Source organism: Penaeus vannamei, unplaced genomic scaffold, assembly GCF_042767895.1.
Source record: "Penaeus vannamei isolate JL-2024 unplaced genomic scaffold, ASM4276789v1 unanchor5235, whole genome shotgun sequence".
Lineage (NCBI taxonomy): Eukaryota > Metazoa > Arthropoda > Malacostraca > Decapoda > Penaeidae > Penaeus > Penaeus vannamei.
Window position 1 is genome coordinate 1 of NW_027218214.1, and position 21483 is coordinate 21483.

General features: G+C 86.5%; 1 protein-coding gene and 1 pseudogene across 1 annotated transcript; both read right to left on the reverse strand.

Annotated features, from left to right (window-relative positions):
* Positions 1–6: 6 nt before the first annotated feature.
* On the reverse strand, positions 7–17442 carry LOC138861399 (basic proline-rich protein-like; annotated as a pseudogene).
* On the reverse strand, positions 7672–9939 carry LOC138861400 (circumsporozoite protein-like; the record flags this gene model as incomplete). The annotated part of the gene is made up of 4 exons (XM_070120452.1): positions 7672–7728; positions 8107–8178; positions 8638–8691; positions 9871–9939. Coding segments are annotated over 4 exons (252 nt in total), but the record flags the coding sequence as incomplete, so codon positions are not given.
* Positions 17443–21483: the final 4041 nt, after the last annotated feature.

Sequence of the window (21483 nt, forward strand, 5' to 3'; positions counted from 1 at the left end):
CCTGGCCTGGCCTGGCCTGGGGGGGCCCCTGGCCTGGCCTGGCCTGGGGGGGCCCCCTGGCCTGGCCTGGCCGGGCCCGGGCCCCGGGCCCTGGCCGGGCCCCCGGCCTGGGGGGGCCCCTCCTGGCCTGGCCTGGGGGGGCCCCTGGCCTGGCCGGGGGCCTGGCCTGGCCTGGCCTGGCCTGGCCTGGCCGGGCCTGGCCGGGCCCGGGCCCTGGCCGGGCCCTGGCCGGGCCCTGGCCTGGCCGGGCCGGCCTGGCCGGGCCCGGGCCCCTGGCCGGGGCCTGGCCGGCCCTGGCCTGGCCTGGCCGGGCCCTGGCCCCTGGCCTGGCCTGGCCTGGCCTGGCCTGGGGGGGCCCCGGGCCCCTGGCCTGGCCTGGCCTGGCCTGGCCTGGGGGGGCCCCGGGCCTGGCCGGCCTGGCCTGGGGGGGCCCCGGGTGGGGGGGCCCCGGGCCCTGGCCCCCTGGCCGGGCCCTTGGCCGGGCCCCCTGGGGCCTGGCCTGGCCTGGCCTGGCCTGGGGGGGCCCCTGGGGGGGCCCCTGGCCCCCCTGGCCTGGCCTGGCCTGGCCGGGCCTGGCCTGGCCGGGCCCCGGCCCCCCCCGGCCCGGGCCCCGGGCCCCGGGGCCTGGCCGGCCGGGCCCCGGGCCTGGCCGGGGTTGGCCTGGCCTGGCCTGGCCCCGGGCCCGGCCTGGCCTGGCCTGGCCTGGCCTGGCCCCGGCCTGGCCGGGGCCCTGGCCTGGGCCTGGCCTGGCCGGGGCCCTTTTTGGCCCGGGCCCTGGCCTGGCCGGGCCCTGGCCGGCCCCGGGCCGGCCTGGCCTGGCCGGGCCCGGGGCCCCCTGGCCGGGCCCTGGCCTGGCCCTGGCCTGGCCTGGCCTGGCCGGGCCCTGGCCTGGCCTGGCCCTGGCCTGGCCGGGCCGGCCCCCGGCCTGGCCTGGCCTGGCCTGGCCTGGCCTGGCCTGGCCTGGCCTGGCCTGGGGGGGCCCCTTTTTGGCCGGCCCCTGGCCTGGCCTGGCCTGGCCTGGCCTGGCCTGGCCTGGCCTGGCCGGGCCCTGGCCTGGCCTGGCCTGGCCTGGCCTGGCCTGGCCGGGCCGGGGGCCCTGGCCGGCCTGGCCTGGCCTGGCCTGGGGGGGCCCCTGGCCTGGCCGGGGGCCTGGCCGGGGGGCCTGGCCTGGCCTGGCCTGGCCTGGCCTGGCCGGCCTGGGGGGGCCCCGGGCCCGGGCTGGCCTGGCCTGGCCGGGCCTGGGGCCCCCTTGGCCTGGCCTCCTTCCTTCCTTCCTTCCTTCCGGCCCCTCCTCCTGGCCTGGCTTCCCTTCCTTCCCCTAACCTAACCAACCCTTTAAACCCAAACCAACCAAACCTAACCTAACCTAACCTAACCAAACCCCTAACCTAACCTAACCAAACCCCTTTTTAAACCAACCAAAACCTAATTTCCTTTTTCCTTTTTCCCTAACCTAACCTAACCTAACCTAACCCTAACTACAACCAACCAACCAAACCCAAACCTAACCAAACCCTTCCTTAACCAAACCAAACCCAACCAAACCCTTTTTAACCAAACCTAACCTAATTTAACCAAACCAAACCAAACCAAACCAAACCTTTTAACCAAACTCACAACCGGCAACACAAAAAAAAACCACCCAAAACCCTTTTTCCTTCTTCTTAAACAAAACCCACAAACACAACAAACAAAAACAACCTAACCTAACCAAACCCTTCAACCAAACCTTTTTTTTAACCTAACCTAACCAAACCCTAACCTAACCTAACCCCAAACCCACAACCAAACCCTTTTTCAAACACAACCAAAAACAAACACAACCCCCCCAAACCAACTTCTTACAACCCCAACAAACACAACAAAACCCACAAAACCCCAAACAACACAACAAAACCCTACAACACAACCTAAAACAACACAACCTAACCCCAAACCCCTTTTTAACCAACCAACCTAAACCAACCTAACCAAACCCAAACCCTTAACCAACCAACCAACCAACCCTTAAACCAACCTAACCTAACCTAACTTCAAACCCAAAAACAAAACCCTTGGCCTCCTTCCCTTTCCTTCCTTCCTTCCTTTTTCCTCCCTTCCTTTCCTTCCTCCCTTGGCCTGGCCTGGCCTGGCCTGGCCTGGCCTGAGGCCTGGCCTGGCCGGGCCCCTGGCCTGGCCTGGCCTGGCCTGGCCGGGCCTGGCCTGGCCTGGCCGGGCCCTGGCCTGGCCGGGCCCGGGCCCTGGCCTGGCCTGGCCTGGCCTGGCCTGGCCGGGCCCCTGGCCTGGCCTGGCCTGGCCGGGCCCCTGGCTGGCCTGGCCTGGCCGGGGCCGGGCCCCTGGCCTGGCCTGGCCTGGCCTGGCCTGGCCTGGCCGGGGCCTGGCCTGGGCCTGGCCTGGCCGGGCCCGGGGCCTGGCCTGGCCTGGCCTGGCCTGGCCGGGCCCCTGGCCTGGCCTGGCCGGGCCCTGGGGGCCCTGGCCTGGCCGGGCCCTGGCCTGGCCCGGCCCGGGCCCTGGCCTGGCCTGGCCGGGCCTGGCCTGGCCGGGCCCTGGCCGGCCTGGCCTGGGCCCGGGCCCCTGGCCTGGCCGGGCCCTGGCCGGGCCCTGGCCTGGCCTGGCCTGGCCTGGCCTGGCCTGGCCTGGCCTGGCTGGCCTGGCCGGGCCCTGGCCTGGCCTGGCCTGGCCTGGCCTGGGCCTGGCCTGGCCTGGCCTGGCCTCCCTGGCCGGGCCCCCTGGCCGCCCCCGGGGCCCTGGCCTGGCCTGGCTGGCCTGGCCGGGCCCTGGCCTGGCCTGGCCTGGCCCTGGCCTGGCCTGGCCTGGCCTGGCCTGGCCTGGCCTGGCCTGGCCTGGCCTGGCCTGGCCTGGCCTGGCCAGGCCAGGCCAGGCCGGCCGGGCCTGGCCGGCCGGCCGGCCGGCCGGCCAGGCCAGGCCAGGCCAGGCCAGGCCAGGCCGGCCGGCCGGCCGGCCAGGCCGGGGCCAGGCCAGGGCCAGGCCGGCCGGCCGGCCGGCCGGCCAGGCCAGGCCAGGCCAGGCCAGGCCAGGCCGGCCGGCCGGCCCGGCCAGGCCAGGCCAGGCCAGGCCAGGCCGGCCAGCCGGCCGGCCGGCCAGGCCAGGCCGGCCAGGCCAGGCCGGCCAGGCCAGGCCGGCCGGCCGGCCGGCCGGCCGGCCGGTGCCAGGCCAGGCCAGGCCAGGCCGGCCGGCCGGCCGGCCGGCCGCCAGGCCAGGCCAGGCCAGGCCAGGCCAGGCCAGGCCGGCCGGCCGGCCGGCCGGCCGGCCAGGCCAGGCCAGGCCAGGCCGGCCGGCCCCTGGCCGGCCGGCCGGCCAGGCCGGGGCCAGGCCAGGCCAGGCCAGGCCGGGCCGGCCAGGCCGGCCGGCCGGCCGGGCCGGCCGGCCAGGCCAGGCCGGCCGGCCGGCCGGCCGGCCGGCCGGCCGGCCGGGCCAGGCCAGGCCAGGCCAGGCCAGGCCGGCCGGCCGGCCGGCCGGCCGGCCGGCCAGGCCAGGCCAGGCCAGGCCGGCCGGCCGGCCAGGCCGGCCGGCCGGCCGGCCGGCCGGCCGGCCGGCCGGCCAGGCCAGGCCAGGCCAGGCCAGGCCAGGGCCGGCCGGCCAGGCCAGGCCGGCCGGCCAGGCCAGGCCAGGCCGGCCGGCCGGCCGGCCAGGCCAGGCCAGGCCAGGCCAGGCCGGGTGGTGCCAGGCCAGGCCAGGCCAGGCCAGGCCAGGCCAGGCCGGCCGGCCGGCCGGCCGGCCGGCCGGCCAGGCCAGGCCGGGCCGGCCGGGGCCGGCCAGGCCAGGCCAGGCCAGGCCAGGCCAGGCCAGGCCGGCCGGCCGGCCGGCCGGCCGGCCAGGCCAGGCCAGGCCAGGCCGGCCCGGCCGGCCGGGCCGGCCGGCCGGCCGGCCAGGCCAGGCCAGGCCAGGCCAGGCCAGGCCAGGCCAGGCCAGGCCGGCCGGCCGGCCGGCCGGCCAGGCCAGGCCGGCCAGGCCAGGCCAGGCCAGGCCGGCCAGGGCCGGCCGGCCGCCGGCCAGGCCAGGCCGGCCGGCGGGCCGGCCGGCCGGCCGGCCAGGCCGGCCTGGCCTGGCCGGGTGGCCGGCCGCCGGCCAGGCCAGGCCAGGCCAGGCCAGGCCAGGCCAGGCCAGGCCTCGGCCGGCCGGCCGGCCGGCCGGCCCCCAGGCCAGGCCAGGCCAGGCCAGGCCAGGCCAGGCCGGCCGGCCGGCCGGCCAGGCCGGCCGGCCGGCCGGCCGGCCGGCCGGCCGGCCGGCCAGGCCAGGCCAGGCCAGGCCAGGCCAGGCCAGGCCAGGCCAGGCCAGGCCAGGCCGGCCGGCCGGCCGGCCGGCCGGCCAGGCCAGGCCAGGCCAGGCCAGGCCAGGCCAGGCCAGGCCAGGCCGGCCGGCCGGCCGGCCGGCCAGGGCCGGGCCGGCCGGCCGGCCGGCCTGCGCCAGGCCAGGCCAGGCCAGGCCAGGCCAGGCCAGGCCGGGCCGGCCAGGCCGGCCGGCCGGCCAGGCCAGGCCAGGCCAGGCCAGGCCGGCCGGCCGGCCGGCCGGCCGGCCGGGCCAGGCCAGGCCGGCCGGCCGGCCGGCCGGCCGGCCAGGCCAGGCCAGGCCAGGCCAGGCCAGGCCGGCCGGCCGGCCGGCCGGCCGGCCGGCCGGCCAGGCCAGGCCAGGCCAGGCCAGGCCAGGCCGGCCGGCCGGCCAGGCCGGCCGGCCGGCCGGCCAGGCCGGCCGCCGGCCAGGCCAGGCCAGGCCGGGCCGGGCCAGGCCAGGCCGGCCGGCCGGCCGGCCGGCCGGCCAGGCCAGGCCAGGCCAGGCCGGCCGGCCGGCCGGCCGGCCGGCCAGGCCAGGCCAGGCCGGCCAGGCCGGCCGGCCGGCCGGCCAGGCCGGGGCCAGGCCAGGCCAGGCCGGGCCGGCCGGCCGGCCGGCCGGCCGGCCGGCCGGCCAGGCCGGGCCAGGCCCAGGCCAGGCCAGGCCGGCCGGCCCGGCCGGGGGGGGGGGGGGGGGGGGGGGGGGGGGGGGGGGGGGGGGGGGGGGGGGGGGGGGGGGGGGGGGGGGGGGGGGGGGGGGGGGGGGGGGGGGGGGGGGGGCGGGGGCGGGGGGGGGGGGGGGGGGGGGGGGGGGGGGGGGGGGGGGGGGGGGGGGGGGGGGGGGGGGGGGGGGGGGGGGGGGGGGGGGGGGGGGGGGGGGGGGGGGGGGGGGGGGGGGGAGGGGGGGGGGGGGGGGGGGGGGGGGGGGGGGGGGGGGGGGGGGGGGGGGGGGGGGGGGGGGGGGGGGGGGGGGGGGGGGGGGGGGGGGGGGGGGGGGGGGGGGGGGGGGGGGGGGGGGGGGGGGGGGGGGGGGGGGGGGGGGGGGGGGGGGGGGGGGGGGGGGGGGGGGGGGGGGGGGGGGGGGGGGGGGGGGGGGGGGGGGGGGGGGGGGGGGGGGGGGGGGGGGGGGGGGGGGGGGGGGGGGGGGGGGGGGGGGGGGGGGGGGGGGGGGGGGGGGGGGGGGGGGGGGGGGGGGGGGGGGGGGGGGGGGGGGGGGGGGGGGGGGGGGGGGGGGGGGGGGGGGGGGGGGGGGGGGGGGGGGGGGGGGGGGGGGGGGGGGGGGGGGGGGGGGGGGGGGGGGGGGGGGGGGGGGGGGGGGGGGGGGGGGGGGGGGGGGGGGGGGGGGGGGGGGGGGGGGGGGGGGGGGGGGGGGGGGGGGGGGGGGGGGGGGGGGGGGGGGGGGGGGGGGGGGGGGGGGGGGGGGGGGGGGGGGGGGGGGGGGGGGGGGGGGGGGGGGGGGGGGGGGGGGGGGGGGGGGGGGGGGGGGGGGGGGGGGGGGGGGGGGGGGGGGGGGGGGGGGGGGGGGGGGGGGGGGGGGGGGGGGGGGGGGGGGGGGGGGGGGGGGGGGGGGGGGGGGGGGGGGGGGGGGGGGGGGGGGGGGGGGGGGGGGGGGGGGGGGGGGGGGGGGGGGGGGGGGGGGGGGGGGGGGGGGGGGGGGGGGGGGGGGGGGGGGGGGGGGGGGGGGGGGGGGGGGGGGGGGGGGGGGGGGGGGGGGGGGGGGGGGGGGGGGGGGGGGGGGGGGGGGGGGGGGGGGGGGGGGGGGGGGGGGGGGGGGGGGGGGGGGGGGGGGGGGGGGGGGGGGGGGGGGGGGGGGGGGGGGGGGGGGGGGGGGGGGGGGGGGGGGGGGGGGGGGGGGGGGGGGGGGGGGGGGGGGGGGGGGGGGGGGGGGGGGGGGGGGGGGGGGGGGGGGGGCGGGGGGGGGGGGCGGGGGGGGGGGGGGGGGGGGGGGGGGGGGGGGGGGAGGGAGGGCGGGGGGGGGGGGGGGGGGGGGGGGGGGGGGGGGGGGGGGGCGGGGGGCGGGGGGGGGGGGCGGGGGGGGGGGGGGGGGGGGGGGGGGGGGGGGGGGGGGGGGGGGGGGGGGGGGGGGGGGGGGGGGGCCGGCCGGCCGGCCGGCCGGCCGGCCGGCCGGCCCCGGCCGGCCCGGCCCGGCCGGCCGGCCGGCCGGCCGGCCGGCCGGCCGGCCCGGGGGCCCCGGCCGGCCGGCCCCCGGCCGGCCGGCCGGCCGGCCGGCCGGCCGGCCGGGGCCGGGCCGGCCGGCCGGCCGGCCGGCCGGCCCCGGCCGGCCGGCCGGCCGGCCGGCCGGCCGGCCCCGGCCGGCCGGCCGGCCGGCCGGCCGGCCGGCCGGCCCGGGCCCGGCCGGCCCGGCCGGCCGGCCGGCCGGCCGGCCGGCCGGCCGGCCGGCCGGCCGGCCGGCCGGCCGGCCGGCCGGCCGGCCCGGCCCCCGGGCCGGCCGGCCGGCCGGCCGGCCGGCCGGCGGCCGGCCGGCCGGCCGGCCGGGGGGGGCCCCCCGGCCGGCCCCCCCCGGCCCCGGCCGGCGGGGCCGGCCCGGCCGGCCGGCCGGCCGGCCGGCCGGCCGGCCGGCCGGCCGGCCGGCCGGCCCGGCCGGCCGGCCCGGCCCGGCCGGCCCCCTCCGGCCGGCCGGCCGGCCGGCCGGCCGGCCGGCCGGCCGGCCGGCCGGCCGGCCGGCCGGCCGGCCGGCCGGCCGGCCGGCCGGCCGGCCGGCCGGCCGGCCGGCCGGCCGGCCGGCCGGCCCGGGGGCCCCGGCCGGCCGGCCGGCCGGCCGGCCGGCCGGCCGGCCGGCCGGCCGGGCCGGCCCAGGCCGGCCGGTTCGGCCCGGCCGGCCGGCCGGCCGGCCGGCCGGCCGGCCGGCCGGCCGGCCGGCCGGCCGGCCGGCCGGCCGGCCGGCCGGCCGGCCGGCCGGCCGGCCGGCCGGCCCGGCCGGCCCCGCCGGCCGGGGGGGGGGTTGGGGGTGGTGGTGGGGGGGGGGGGGGGGCCGGGCCTGGGGGGGTGGGGGCCGGGGCCCGGGGGGCCGGCCCCGGCCGGCCCGGGGGCCGGTCCGGGGGTGGGGGTGGGGGGGGGGGGCCCTGGTGGTGGTGGCCGGGCCCGGGCCGGGGGCCGGGGGTGGGGCCGGTGGTGGGGCGGGGCCGGCCGGGGCCGGCCGGCCTGGTGGCCGGCCTGGCGGGCCGGGCCTGGGGGGCCGGCCTGGGGCCGGCCGGCCGGCCGGCCGCGTCCCCCCCCCCCCCCCCCCCCCCCCCCGGGGGGGGGGGGGGGGGGGGGGGTGGGGGGGCCCCCCCCCCCCCCGGCCGGGCCGGCCGGCCGGCCCGGCCGGCCGGCCGGCCGGCCGGCCGGCCGGCCCGGGCCCTGGCGGCCGGCCGGCCGGCCGGCCTGGCTGGCCGGCCGGCCGGGGCCGGCCGGCCGGCCGGCCGGCCGGCCGGCCCGGCCGGCCGGCCGCCGGCCGGCCGGCCGGCCGGCCGGCCGGCCGGCCGGCCGGCCGGCCCGGCCGGCCGGCCGGCCGGCCGGCCGGCCGGCCGGCCGGCCGGCCCCCGGCCCGGCCGGCCCAGGCCGGCCGGCCGGCCCCGGCCGGCCGGCCGGCCGGCCGGCCGGCCGGCCGGCCGGCCGGCCGGCCGGCCGGCCGGCCGGCCGGCCGGCCGGCCGGCCGGCCGGCCGGCCGGCGGCCAGGCCGGCCGGCCGGGCCCCCGGCCGGCCGGCCGGCCGGCCGGCCGCCGGCCGGCCGGCCGGCCGGCCGGCCGGCCGGCCGGCCGGCCGGCCGGCCGGCCGGCCGGCCGGCCGGCCGGCCGGCCGGCCGGCCGGCCGGCCGGCCCGGCCGGCCGGCCGGCCGGCCGGCCGGCCGGCCGGCCGGCCGGCCCGGCCGGCCGGCCGGCCGGCCCGGCCGGCCGGCCGGCCGCCGGCCGGCCGGCCGGCCGGGGCCGGCCGGCCGGCCGGCCGGCCGGCCGGCCGGCCGGCCGGCCGGCCCCGGCCGGCCGGCCGGCGGCCGGCCGGCCGGCCGGCCGGCCGGCCCGGCCGGCCCGGCTGGCCCGGGGGCCCCGGCCGGGGGGGGCCCCCCGGCCGGGCCTGGGGGGGCCGGCCGGCCGGCCGGCCGGCCGGCCGGCCGGCCGGCCGGCCGGCCGGCCGGCCGGCCGGCCGGCCGGCCGGCCGGCCGGCCGGCCGGCCGGCCGGCCGGCCGGCCCCGGCCGGCCGGCCGGCCCGGCTGGCCGGCCGGCCGGCCGGCCGGCCGGCCCCCCCCGGGGCCCCGGCCGGCCGGCCGGGCCGGCCGGCCCCCGGCCGGCCGGGGCCGGCCGGCCGGCCGGCCCGGGCCGGCCGGCCGGCCGGCCGGCCGGCCGGCCGGCCGGCCGGCCGGCCGGCCGGCCGGCCGGCCGGCCGGCCGGCCGCCGGCCCGGGGCCGGCCGGCCGGCCGGCCGGCCCGGCCGGCCGGCCCCAGCCCCGGGCCGGCCGCCGGCCGGCCGGCCGGCCGGCCGGCCCGGGGCCGGCCGGCCGGCCGGCCGGCCGGCCGGCCGGCCGGCCGGCCGGGCCGGCCGGCCGGCCGGCCGGGGGGGGTTTGCGGCCGGCCGGCCGGCCGGCCGGCCGGCCGGCCCGGCCCCCCAAAAGCCGGCCGGCCGGCCGGCCGGCCGGCCCGGGCCCCCCCCGGGGCCGGCCGGCCCGGCCGGCCGGCCGGCCGGCCGGCCGGCCGGCCGGCCGGCCGGCCCCCCCCCCCCCCCCCGGGGGGGGGGGGGCCGGCCGGCCGGCCGGCCGGCGGCCGGCCGGCCTGGCCGGCCGGCCGGCCGGGGGGGGGGGGCCCCGGGGGGGCCCCGGCCGGCCGGCCGGCCGGCCGGCCGGCCGGCCGGCCGGCCGGCCGGCCGGCCGGCCGGCCGGCCGGCCGGCCGGCCCGGCCCGGGGCCGGCCGGCCGGCCGGCCCGGCCGCCGGCCGGCCGGCCGGCCGGCCGGCCGGCCGGCCGGCCGGGGCCGGCCGGCCGGCCGGCCCCCCCCGGCCCGGCCCCCGGCCGGCCGGCCGGCCGGCCGGCCGGCCGGCCGGCCGGCCGGCCGGCCGGCCGGCCGGCTGGCCGGCCGGCCGGCCGGCCGGCCGGCCGGCCGGCCGGCCGGCCGGCCGGCCGGCCGGCCGGCCGGCCGGCCCTGGCCCCGGGGCCGGCCGGCCGGCCGGCCGGCCGGCCGGGCCCGGCCGGGGCCGGCCGGCCGGCCGGCCCGGCCGGCCGGGCCGGCCGGCCCGGCCGGCCGGCCGGCCGGCCGGCCGGCCGGCCGGGGGCCGGCCGGCCGGCCTCCCGGGGGGGGCCCGGCCGGGGGGGCCCCGGGGCCGGCCGGCCGGCCCCCCCGGGGCCTGGCCGGCCTGGCCGGCCGGCCGGCCCGGCCTGGCCGGCCGGCCGGCCCGGCCGGCCGGCCGGCCGGCCGGCCGGCCGGCCGGCCGGCCGGCCGGCCCGGGGCCGGCCGGCCGGCCGGCCGGCCGGCCGGCCGGCCGCCGGCCGGCCGGCCGGCCGGCCGGCCGGCCGGCCCCCGGCCGGCCGGCCGGCCGGCCGGCCGGCCGGCCGGGCCGGCCTGGCCGGCCGGCCGGCCGGCCGGCCCCCGGCCCCGGCCGGCCCGGCCGGCCGGCCCGGCCGGCCGGCCGGCCGGCCGGCCGGCCGGCCCCCGGCCGGCCGGCCGGCCGGCCGGCCGGCCGGCCGGCGGCCCGGCCGGCCGGCCGGCCGGCCGGCCGGCCGGCCGGCCGGCCGGCCGGCCGGCCGGCCGGCCGGCCGGCCGGGCCGGCCGGCCGGCCGGCCGGGCCGGCCCCCGGCCGGCCTGGCCGGCCGGGCCCTGCCGGCCAGGCCGGCCGGCCCTTCCCCCCTTCCCCGGCCGGCCGGCCGGCCCTGCCGGCCGGCCGGCCGGCCGGCCGGCCGGCCGGCCGGCCGGCCGGCCGGCCGGCCGGCCGGCCGGCCGGCCGGCCGGCCGCCAGTACCGGCCGGCCGGCCGGCCGGCCGGCCTGGCCGGCCTGGCCGGCCGGCCGGCCGGCCGGCCCGGCCGGCCGGCCCCCGGCCGGCGGCCGGCCGGCCAGCCGGCCGGCCGGCCGGCCGGCCGGCCGGCCGGCCGGCCCGGCCGGCCCCCCCCCGGGGGGGCCGGGGCCGGCCGGCCGGCCGGCCGGCCGGCCGGCCGGCCGGCCGGCCGGCCGGCCGGCCGGCCAGGCCGGCCGGCCCGGGGCCGGCCGGCCCCCCCCCCCCGGGGGGGGCCGGCCGGCCGGCCGGCCGGCCGGCCGGCCCCCCGGCCGGCCGGCCGGCCGGCCGGCCTGCCGGCCCGGCCGGCCGGCCCGGCCGGCCGGCCGGCCGGCCCGGCCGGCCGGCCGGCCGGCCGGCCGGCCGGCCGGCCGGCCGGCCGGCGCCGGCCGGCCCGGCCCGGCCGGCCGGCCGGCCGGCCGGGCCCCCCGGCCGGCCGGCCGGCCGGGCCCGGCCGGCCGGCCGGCCCCGGCCGGCCGGCCGGCCCCGGCCCCGGCCGGGCCCGGGGGGCCCCCCGGCCGGCCGGCCGGCCGGCCCCCGGCCGGCCGCGGCCGGCCGGCCGGCCCGGCCGGCGCGGCCCGGCCGGCCGGCCGGCCGGCCACGCCGGCCGGCCCCCCCGGGGGCCGGCCGGCCCGGCCCCCCGGGCCGGCCGGCCGGCCGGCCGGCCCGGCCGGCCGGGGCCGGCCGGCCCCGGCCGCCGGGGCCGGCCGGCCGGCCGGCCGGCCGGCCCCCGGCGGCCCCCGGCCCCAGGGGCCCGGCCGGCCGGCCGGCCGGCCGGCCGGCCGGCCGGCCGGCCGGCCGGCCGGCCGGCCGGCCGGCCGGCCGGCCCGGCCGGCCCCCCCGGGCCTGGCCCGGGGCCGGCCGGCCGGCCGGCCGGCCGGCCGGCCGGCCGGCGGTTTCGGCCCCCGGCCGGCGGCCGGCCCCCCGGGCCGGCCGGCGGCCGGCCGGCCGGCCCGGCCGGGGGCGGCCCGGCCGGGGGCCCGGCCGGCCGGCCGGCGGCCCCCCCGGGGCCGGCCGGCCCGGGGGCCCCCGGTGGTGGGGGGGGTTGGTGGGGGGGGGGGGGTGGTGGCCTGGTGGTGGGGGTTTGGTGGGGGGGGGGGGGGGTGGTGGTGGGGGGGTTGGCGGGGTGGGGGGGGGGGGGGGGGGCCCCGGTTGGGTGGCCGGGGGGGGGGGGGGTTTGGGTGGTGGTGGGGGGTTTTGGTTGGTTTGGGTTGGGGTGGTTTTTGGGGGTAGTTATTGGGGTTGGTTGGTTGGTTTTTTTGGTTTGGTTTGGGTTTTGGTGGTTGGGTTGGTTTGGTTTTGGTTGGGGGGTGGCTGGTTTTTTTAAGGTGGGGGGGCTGGTTGGTGGTTTGGTTGGGGGGGGGTTGGGGGGGTTGGTAGGTGGGGGGGTTTTTTGGGGTTTGTGGGGGTTTTTTTTTGGTTTTGGGGGTGGCCGGGGGGTTGGGGGGGTTTGGGGTGGTTGGTTTGGTTTGGTTTGGTTTGGTTTGGTTTGGTGGTGGTTGGGGGGTTTGGGGTGGGGGGGTTTGGTGGTTGGGGGTTTGGCTGGTGGTGGTGGCTGGTTTGGTTTTTTGGTTTGTGGGGGGGCCCTGGTTTGGTTGGTTTGGTTTGGGGGTTTTTTTGGGGAGGTTATTTTTTGGGGATTTGGGGGTGGTGGTTTTTTGGTTTGGCGGGGTTTTGGTGGAGGGGGGTGGTGGTTTGGTTGTGGGGTTGGTTTGGTTTGGTTTGGTTTGGTTTGGTTTGGTTTTGGTTGGTTTGGTTTGGGGGGGTTTTTGGGGGGGGGGGTTTTTTTTGGGGGGTGGGTTTTTTTTGGTTTTTGGGGTTTTTTGGGGTGGGGGGGGGTTTTTTTTGGTTTTTTTTTTTTGGGGGGGAGGTGGGGGGGGGTTTTTTGGCTGGTGGTTTGGGGGGTTGGTTAGTTGGGTGGTTGGTTTTTTTTTAGGTTTTTTGGGGGTTTGGGGTTTTTGGGGGGTTTGTTGGGGTTGGTTGGTTTTTTTTAAAAAAGGGGGGACCCTTTTTTTTGCCCCCCCCCCCCCAAAAAAACCCCCCCTTTTTCCCCCCAACCATTTTATTTCCCTTTGGCCAAAACCCAATTTTCCCCACCCCCCCCCAAAACCCCACCACCACCCCCGGCCGGCCGGCCGGCCCGGCCGGCCGGCCGGCCGGCCCCCCCGGCCGGCCGGCCGGCCGGCCGGGGGGCCGGCCCCCCGGCCGGCCGGGGGGGCCGGCCCGGCCCGGCCCCGGCCCCCCCGGGGCCGGGGGGCCGGCCCGGCCGGCGGCGCCGGCCGGGGGGGCCCCGGCCGGCCCCGGCCGGCCGGCCGGCCGGCCGGCCACCGGCCCGGGGGGCCCCGGCCGGCCGGCCGGCCGGCCGGCCACCGGCCGGGCCGGGGCCGGCCCCCCGGCCCCCCACCGGGCCACCACCACCGGGCCCCCCCCCCCTTTCCCCCCCCACACCACCACCACCCCCCTTTTTCCCCCCCACCCCCCCACCCCCCCCCCCTTCCCCCCCCACCGGGAAACATCCCTTTTCCCCCCCCCCCCCCCCACCCCCCTCCTCCCCCCCCCCCCCCCCACCACCCCCCCCCGGCCGGCCGGCCGGCCGGCCGGCCGGCCGGCCGGCCGGCCGGCCGGGCCGGGGGGGCCCCCCCGGGGCCGGCCGGCCGGCCGGCCGGCCGGCCCCGGCCGGCCGGCCGGCCGGCCGGCCGGCCGGCCGGCCAGGCCGGCCGGCCGGCCGGCCGGCCGGCCGGCCCCCCCCGGCCGGCCGGCCGGCCGGCCGGCCGGCCGGCCGGCCGGCCGGCCTGGCCGGCCGGCCGGCCGGCCCCCGGGGCCGGCCGGCCGGCCGGCCGGCCGGGCCGGCGGCCGGCCGGCCGGCCCCCCCGCCGGCCGGCCGGCCGGCCGGCCGGCCGGCCGGCCGGCCGGCCCGGCCGGCCGGCCGGCCGGCCGGCCGGCCGGCCGGCCGGCCGGCCGGCCGGCCGGCCCGGCCGGCCGGGGTGGGGGTTTGGGGGTTTGGGTAAGGGTTGGGGGTTTGGTTTGTTGGTTGGTTTGGTTTGGGGGGTTGGTTTGGTTGGTTGGTTGGTTTGGGGGTTTGGTTGGTTGGTTTTTTTGGTTTGGTTGGGGGGTTGGGGTTTGGTTGGTTTGGTTTGGGGGGTTTTTTGGTTTGGTTGGTTTGGTTTGGTTGGTGGTTGGTTTGGTTTGGTTTGGTTTGGTTTGGTTGGTTTGGTTTTTTTGGTTTGGTTGGGTTGGGTTGGTTGGTTGGTTGGTTTTTTTGGTTTGGTTTGGTTTGGTTGGTTGGTTGGGGGGTTTGGGGGGGTTTTTTGGTGGTTTGGGGTTTGGGGGTTTGGGGGTTTTTTGGGGGCCTTTTTTGGTTTGGGGGTTTGTTGGGGGGGGGGTTTGGTTTGGTTTGGTTTGGTTGGTTTGGTTTGGTTTGGGGGTTGGGGGTTGGGGGTTTGGTTTGGGGGTGGGGGGGGGGGTTTGGGGGTTTGGGGGCCGGGGGGGGGGGGTTGGTTTGGTTTGGTTTGGTTTGGTTTGGTTTGGTTTGGTTTGGTGGGGGTTTGGGGGGGTTTGGGGTTTGGGGGTTTGTTTGGTTTGGTTTGGGTGGGGGGTTTTTTTTTTGGGGGGGTTGGTTGGTTTGGTTGGGGGGTTTGTGGTTGGGGTTTGGGGGTTTGGGGGTTTGGGGGTGGGGGGGTTTGGGGGGTTTGGGGCCGGGGGGGTGGGTGGTGGTGGGGTTGGGGGCGGGGGGGGGGGGGGGGTGTGGACGGGGGGGGGGTGGTTTGGTGGTTGGGGGGTGGCCGGTTTGTCCCCCCGGTGCGGTGGTGGTGGTGGTGGTGGGGGGGGGGGGGGGGGGGGGTTTGGGGGTGGGGGTGGGGGTGGGGTGGGGGGGGGGGGGGGGGGGGGTTGTGTTGGGGGGGGGGGGGGGGGGGGGGGGAGGGGGGGGGGTGGGGGTTGGGGGGGGCTGGCCGGCCGGCCGGCCGGCCGGCCGGCCTGGCCCGGGCCTGGCCGGCCGGCCGGCCGGCCGGCCGGCCAGGCCGGCCGGCCCGGGGGCCCCCGGCCGGCCGGCCGGCCCGGCCGGGCCCCGGCCGGCCGGCCGGCCAGGCCGGCCGGCCGGCCGGCCGGCCGGCCGGCCGGCCGGCCGGCCGGCCGGCCCGGCCGGCCGGCCGGCCGCCGGCCGGCCGGCCGGCCGGCCGGCCCGGCCGGCCGGCCCGGGGCCCGGCCGGCCGGCCCGGCCGGCCGGCCGGCCGGCCTCCGGCCGGCCGGCCGGCCGGCCCCCGGCCGGCCGGCCGGCCGGCCGGCCGGCCGGCCGGCCGGCCGGCCGGCCGGCCGGCCGGCCGGCCGGCCGGCCGGCCGGCCGGCCGGCGGCCGGCCGGCCCCGGCCGGCCGGCCGGCCGGCCCGGGGCCGGCCGGCCGGCCGGCCGGCCGGCCGGCCGGCCGGCCGGCCGGCCGGTTCCCCGGGCCGGCCTGCGGCCGGCCGGCCGGCCGGCCGGCCCGGGGGGCCCCGGCCGGCCCCCCCCCCCCCCCGGGGCCGCCGGCCGGCCGGGCCGGCCGGCCGGCCGGCCGGCCGGCCCGGCCCGCCGGCCGGCCGGCCGGCCGGCCGGCCGGCCGGCCGGTTTCCCCCCCTCCCGGGCCGGCCGGCCCGGCCGGCCGGCGGGCCCCTTGGCCTCCTCCCCCCCCCCCCCCCCACCCACCCAACCACCGGGCCCCCCGGCCCCCCACCCCCCCCCCCCCCCCCCAAAAAACCCCACCACCCCCCCCCCCCCCCCGGGCCACCAGCCGGCCGGCCGGCCGGCCGGCCGGCCGGCCGGCCGGCCGGCCGGCCCTGGCCCCGGCCGGCCCGGCCGGCCGGCCCGGCCGGCCGGCCGGCCGGCCGGCCCGGCCGGCCGGCCGGCCGGCCGGCCGGCCGGCCGGCCGGCCGGCCGGCCGGCCGGCCGGGGGGGGGGGGGGGGGGGGGGGGGGGGGGGGGGGGGGGGGGGGGGGGGCCCGGGGCCCGGCCCGGGGGGGGGGGGGGGGGGGGGGGGGGGGGGGGGGGGGGGGCCGGGGGGGTGGGGGCACCCCCCCCCGGCCCGGGGCCGGGGCCCGGCCGGGGGGGGGGTAGGGGGGGCCCGGGGGGGGGGGCACGGGGAGGGGGGGGGGGCCCCCCGGGGGGGGGGGGGGGTGGGGGGGGGGGGGGGGGGGGGGGGGGGGGCCCGGGGCCAGGGGTGGGGGGGGTGGTGGGGGGGGGGGGGGGCCCCCCGGTGGTTTGGGGTGGGGGGGGGGGGGGGGGGGGGGGTGGGGGGGGGGGGGTCTGGGGTGGGGGGGGGGGGGTTTGGGGGGGGGGGGGGGGTTGGTTGGTTGGTTGGTTTGGTTTGGTTTTTTTTGGTTGGTTTGGTTTGGTTTGGTTTGGTTGGTGGGGGGTGGTTGGGTTTTGGCCCGGGGGGCCCGGGGGGTTGGGGGGGGGGGCTGGCGGTGGGGGGGCCCCCGGGCGGGGCCGGGGCCGGGGCCGGGGCCGGCCGGGGGCCGGCCCCCCGGCCGGGGTTTGGTTTGGGCTGGCCGGTTTGGTGGTGGTGGTGGTTTGGTTTTTGGTGGGGGGGGGGGCCCGGGGGGTGGTGGTGGTGGTTGGTGGTGGGGGGGGGGAGGGGGGGGGGGCCCGGGGTTGGTGGTGGGGTGGGGGTGGGGGTGGGGGTTGGGGTTGGGGTTTGGGGGGCTGGTTGGGTTGGGGGGGGGGGGGGGCTGGCCGGCCGGGGCCGGCCGGCCGGCCGGCCGGCCGGCCCCCCCCGGCCGGCCGGCCGGCCGGCCGGCCGGCCGGCCGGCCGGCCGGCCGGCCCGGCCGGCCGGCCGGCCGGCCGGCCGGCCGGCCGGCCGGCCGGCCGGCCGGCCGGCCGGCGGCCGGCCGGGGCCGGCCGGGGCCGCCGGCCGGCTGGTTGGCCGGCCCCGGCCGGCCCCGGCCGGCCGGCCGGCCGGCCGGCCGGCCGGCCGGCCGGCCGGCCGGCCGGCCGGCCGGCCGGCCGGCCGGCCGGCCGGCCAGGCCGGCCGGCCGGCCGGCCCGGCCCGGCCCCGGGGGGGGGGGGCCGGCCGGGGGGGCGGCCGGGGGGGGGGGGGGGGGGGGGGTTTGGCCCCCGGCCGGGGCCCCCCCGGGGCCGGCCGGGGGGGGGGGGGGGGGGGGGGGGTGGGGGGGCCCCCCGGGGGGGGCCCCGGCCCGGGGCCCGGGGCCAGGGGGGGGCGGCGGCCCGGCCCGGCCCGGGGCCCGGGGGGGGGGGGGGGGCCGGCCCGGCGGGGCCCGGCGGGGGGGGCCCCCGGGGCCCGGGGGGCCCGGCCCGGGGCCCGCCGGGGGGCCGGGGGGGGGGGGGGGGGGGGGGGGGGGGCCCCCCCCCCCCCTTGGCCCCCCCCGGGGGGGGCCGGCCGGGGGGGGGGGGAGGGGGGGGGCGGGGGGCCGGCCCCCCGGCCCGGCCCGGCCCGGGGGGGGCCGGGGGGGCCGGCGGCCGGGGCCCCCCCGGGGGGGGGGGGGGGGGGGGGGGGGGGGCCCCCCGGCCCGGGGGGGGGCCGGGGGGGGCCGGCCGGCCGGCCGGCCGGCCGGCCCGGCCGGCCGGCCGGCCCCGGCCGGCCGGCCGGCCGGCCGGGGCCGGCCGGCCGGCCGGCCCCGGCCGGCCCGGGCCCGGCCGGCCGGCCGGCCGGCCGGCCGGCCGGGCCGGCCGGCCGGCCCTGGCCCGGGCCGGTTTCCCGGCCGGCCGGCGCTCGGCCGGCCGGCCGGCCGGCCGGCCGGCGGCCGGCCGGCCGGCCCCGGCCGGCCGGCCGGCCGGCCGGCCGGCCGGTGCCGGCCCCCGGGGGGCCGGCCGGCCGGGCCCGGGGCCGGCCGGCCCGGCCCGGGCCGGCCGGCCGGCCGGCCGGCCGGCCGGCCGGCCGGCCGGCCGGCCGGCCGGGGCCGGCCGGCCGGCCGGCCTGGCCGGCCGGCCCCCCGGCCGGCCGGCCGGCCGGCCGGCCGGCCGGCCGGCCGGCCGGCCGGCCGGCCGGCCGGCCGGCCGGCCGGCCGGCCGGCCGGCCGGCCGGCCGGCCAGGCCCAGGCCGGCCGGCCGGCCGGCCGGCCGGCCGGCCGGCCGGCCGGCCGGCCGGCCGGCCGGCCGGCCGGCCGGCCGGCCGGCGGCCGGCCGGCCGGCCGGCCGGCCGGCCGCCGGCCGGCGGCCGGCCGGCCGGCCGGCCGGCCGGCCGGCCGGCCGGCCGGCCGGCCGGCCGGCCCCCCTTTTGGGGGGGGGTGGGGGGGTGGGGGGGGGTCCTGGTGGGGGGGTGGGGGTGGGGGGGGTGGTGGGGGTGGGGGTGGTGGTGGTGGTGGTTTGGGCCGGCCTGGGGTGGTGGTGGTGGTTGGGGGGGGGGGTTGGTGGTGGGGGGGGGGGGGGGGCCGGCTGGCCGGGGGTGGTTGGTCGGGTTTGGGGGGGGGGGGGGGGGGGGCCCCCCCGGTTTTGGTTGGGGGGGGGTGGGGTTGGGGGGTTGGGCCGGTGGGGCCTTGGGGGGTGTGGTGGGGGGCCGGGGCCGGCCCTGGGGGGGGTGGGTGGGGGGGGGGGTGGTGGGGTGGTGGGGGGGCCGGCCCGGTGGGGTGGGGGGGGGTGGTGGGGGCCCTGGGGGCCCTGGTGGTGGTGGTTGGGGGGGGGGGGGCCCTGGTGGGGGGGGGGGGGGTGGTGGTGGTGGGGGCCCCCGGGTTTCCGGGGGGGCCCCGGTGGGGGGGCCGGGGGTCCGGTTTGTTTCCGGTTTTGGGGCCGGCCGGGCCTGGCCGGCCGGCCCTTCCGGGGCGGCCGGCCGGCCCTGGCCGGTGGCCGGCCGGCCCGGGGCCGGCCGGCGGCCGGCCGGCCGGGGGCTGCCGGCCTGGCCGGTTGGGGCCGGGGGCCGGCCGGGGGCCGGCCGGTTGGGGGTTGGCCGGGGCCCGGCCCGGCCCGGCTGGTTTGGCCGGGCCCCCGGGGGGGGTTTGGGGGGGGGGGGGGGGGCCGGGGGGCCCCCGGCCCGGCCCGGGGCCCGGGGGGGGGGGGGGGGGTGGCCGGTGGGGGGGGCCCCGGGGGGGGCCGGCCGGGGCCCGGGGGCCGGGGCCCGGGGTTTGGGGGCCGGGGTTTGCCGGGGCCCGGCCGGCCCGGCCCGGCCGGCGGCCCGGGGCCCCGGCGGGGGGGGCCGGGGGGGCCGGCCGGCCGGGGGGCCGGGGCCGGCCGGGGGTGGGCCGGCCCCCCCCCGGGGCCGGCCGGCCGGCCGGCCGGCCCGGCCTGGCCGGCCGGCCGGCCGGCCGGCCGGCCGGCCGGCCGGCCGGCCGGCCTGGCCGGCCTGGCCGGCCGGCCGGCCGGCCGGCCGGCCGGCCGGCCGGCCGGCCGGCCGGCCGGGGGGCCGCCAGGGGCGGGCCGGCCGGCCCGGCCGGCCGGCCGGCCGGCCGGCCGGCCGGCCGGCCCCGGCCGGCCCTGGCCGGCCGGCCGGCCGGCCGGCCGGCCGGCCGGCCGGCCGGCCGGCCGGCCGGCCGGCCGGCCGGCCGGCCGGCCGGCCGGCCGGCCGGCCCCCCGGCCGGCCGGCCGGCCGGCCGGCCGGCCGGCCGGCCGGCCGGCCGGCCCGGCCGGTCGGCCGGCCGGCCGGGCCGGCCGGCCGGCCCTCCGGCCGGCCGGCCGGCCGGCCGGCCCAAAACCACCACCAAAGGCCACCACCACCACCCCCCCCGGCCCCCCCACCCCCGGGCCACCCCACCCCCCCCACCCACCAGGCCAGCCAGCCAGGCCCCGTCCTTCCAGGCCAGGCCAGGCCAGGCCAGGCCAGGCCAGGCCAGGCCGGGCCCCGGGCCCAGGCCAGGCCGGGCCCCGGCCAGGCCAGGCCAGGCCAGGCCAGGCCAGGCCAGGCCAGGCCAGGCCAGCCAGGCCAGGCCAGGCCAGGCCAGGCCAGGCCAGGCCGGGCCGGCCGGCCAGGCCAGGCCAGGCCAGGCCAGGCCAGGCCAGGCCAGGCCAGGCCAGGCCAGGCCAGGCCAGGCCGGGCCAGGCCAGGGCCAGGCCAGGCCAGGCCAGGCCAGCTTAGCCAGGCCAGGCCAGGCCGGGCCAGGCCAGGCCAGGCCAGGGCCCAGGCCAGGCCAGGCCAGGCCGGGCCAGGCCGGGCCCGGGCCAGGCCGGCCAGGGGGGGGCCAGGCCAGGCCAGGCCAGGCCAGGCCAGGCCAGGCCCAGGCCAGGGCCAGGCCAGGCCGGGGCCCCAGGCCAGGCCGGGCCAGGCCAGGCCAGGCCAGGCCAGGCCAGGCCAGGCCAGGCCAGGCCAGGCCAGGCCAGGCCAGGCCAGGCCAGGCCGGCCAGGCCAGGCCAGGCCAGGCCAGGCCAGGCCGGGCCGGGCCAGGCCAGGCCAGGCCAGGCCGGGGCCAGGCCAGGCCAGGCCAGGCCAGGCCAGGGGGCCAGGCCAGGCCAGGCCAGGCCAGGCCAGGCCAGGCCAGGCCAGGCCAGGCCGGGCCAGGCCAGGCCAGCCAGGCCGGGCCAGGCCAGGCCAGGCCAGGCCAGGCCGGGGCCAGGCCAGGCCAGGCCAGGCCAGGCCAGGCCAGGCCAGGCCGGGCCCAAAGGCCAGGCCAGGCCAGGCCAGGCCAGGCCAGGCCAGGCCAGGCCAGGCCAGGCCAGGCCAGGCCAGGCCAGGCCAGGCCAGGCCGGGCCAGCCGGGCCAGGCCGGGCCCCAGGCCAGGCCAGGCCAGGCCAGGCCAGGCCAGGCCAGGCCAGGCCAGGCCAGGCCAGGCCAGGCCAGGCCAGGCCGGGCCAGGCCAGGCCAGGCCAGGCCAGGCCAGGCCAGGCCAGGCCAGGCCAGGCCAGGCCAGGCCAGGCCAGGCCAGGCCAGGCCAGGCCAGGCCAGGCCGGGCCAGGCCAGGCCGGGCCAGGCCAGGCCAGGCCAGGCCAGGCCAGGCCAGGCCAGGCCAGGCCAGGCCAGGCCAGGCCAGGCCAGGCCAGGCCGGGCCAGGCCAGGCCGGCCAGGCCAGGCCAGGCCAGGCCAGGCCGGGCCCAAGGCCGGGCCAGGCCGGGCCAGGCCAGGCCGGGCCAGGCCAGGCCAGGCCAGGCCGGGGCCGGGCCGGGCCAGGCCAGGAGGGGGCCCCAGGCCCAGGGGGGCCAGGGGGGGGGCCAGGAGGAGGAGGAGGAGGGGGGGAGGAGGAGGAGGAGGAGGAGGAGGAGGAGGAGGAGGCCCGCGGAGGCCAGGCCAGGCCCGGGCCCAGGCCAGGCCAGGCCAGGCCCAGGAGGGGGCCCGGGAGGGGGCCCAGGAGGAAGGGGGAGGAGGAGGAGGAGGAGGAAAGGGGAGGGGGGAGGACCCACCCGGAGGAGGGAGGGGGCCCAGGGGGGCCCGGCCCGGCCGAGGAGGCCCGGGCCCAGGAGGAGGCCCAGGCAGGCCCAGGCGGGCCCGGGCCCGGGCCCAGGGGGAGGGAGGAGGAGGAGGAGGAGGAGGAGGGGGCCAGGCCCGGCCAGGAGGTTGGGGGGGGAGGAGGAGGAGGAGGAGGAGGAGGGGGGGGGGGAGGAGGAGAAAGAGGAGGAGGAGGAGGAGGAGGGGGGGCTAGTTAGGGGGAGGAGGAGGGAGGAGGAGGGGAGGAGGGGGCAGGAGGTAGGGGAGGGGGAGGGGAGGAGGAGGAGGGGGAGGCGGGAGGAGGAGGCAGGTTAGGTTAGGTTAGGTTAGGTAGGTTAGGTTAGGTTAGGTTAGGTTTTAGGTAGGATTGGTGTTATAGGTTAGGTTAGGGGGGTTGGGTTTAAAAGGTTAGGTAAGGGTTGTGTAGGTTGGGTGTAGGCAGGCCAGGACCCAGGGGGCCAGGTGGTTAGGCTGTCTTCAGGAGGCAGGCTGGGGAGGCCCAGGCAGGCAGGGGTAGGAAGGGGGCAGGGGTTTCAGGCAGGCCAGGTTGTGCTGTGGGCCAGGGCCAGGGGCAGGGTTGTGTTGAAAGGGTTTGTGAAGAGGGGTTTAGGTAAAGGGGGCCAGTTGTGCAGGAGGCAGGCAGGAGGGTTGTAAGGGGGTAGGCAGGAGGGAAGGCAGGAGGCAGGAGGTAGGAGGAAGCCAGGGGCTGGGAAGGAGGAGAGGAGGAGGTAGGAGGTTAGGAGGCTAGGCCGGCTAGGGAGGCAGGCGGGCCCAGGCCCAGGCGGAGGCAGGCGGCGTTGAGGTTGGTTAGCTGGTGTAGGGGGGAGGCAGTTGGGGCAGGTTAGGGCTAGGCTGGGCCCAGGCAGGCAGTTGGTAGGTTAGGTTGGTTGGTTGGTTGGGTTGGTTGTGTTGGAAGAGCCAGGCTTGTTTTGGGTTGCGAGGGTTGGCTT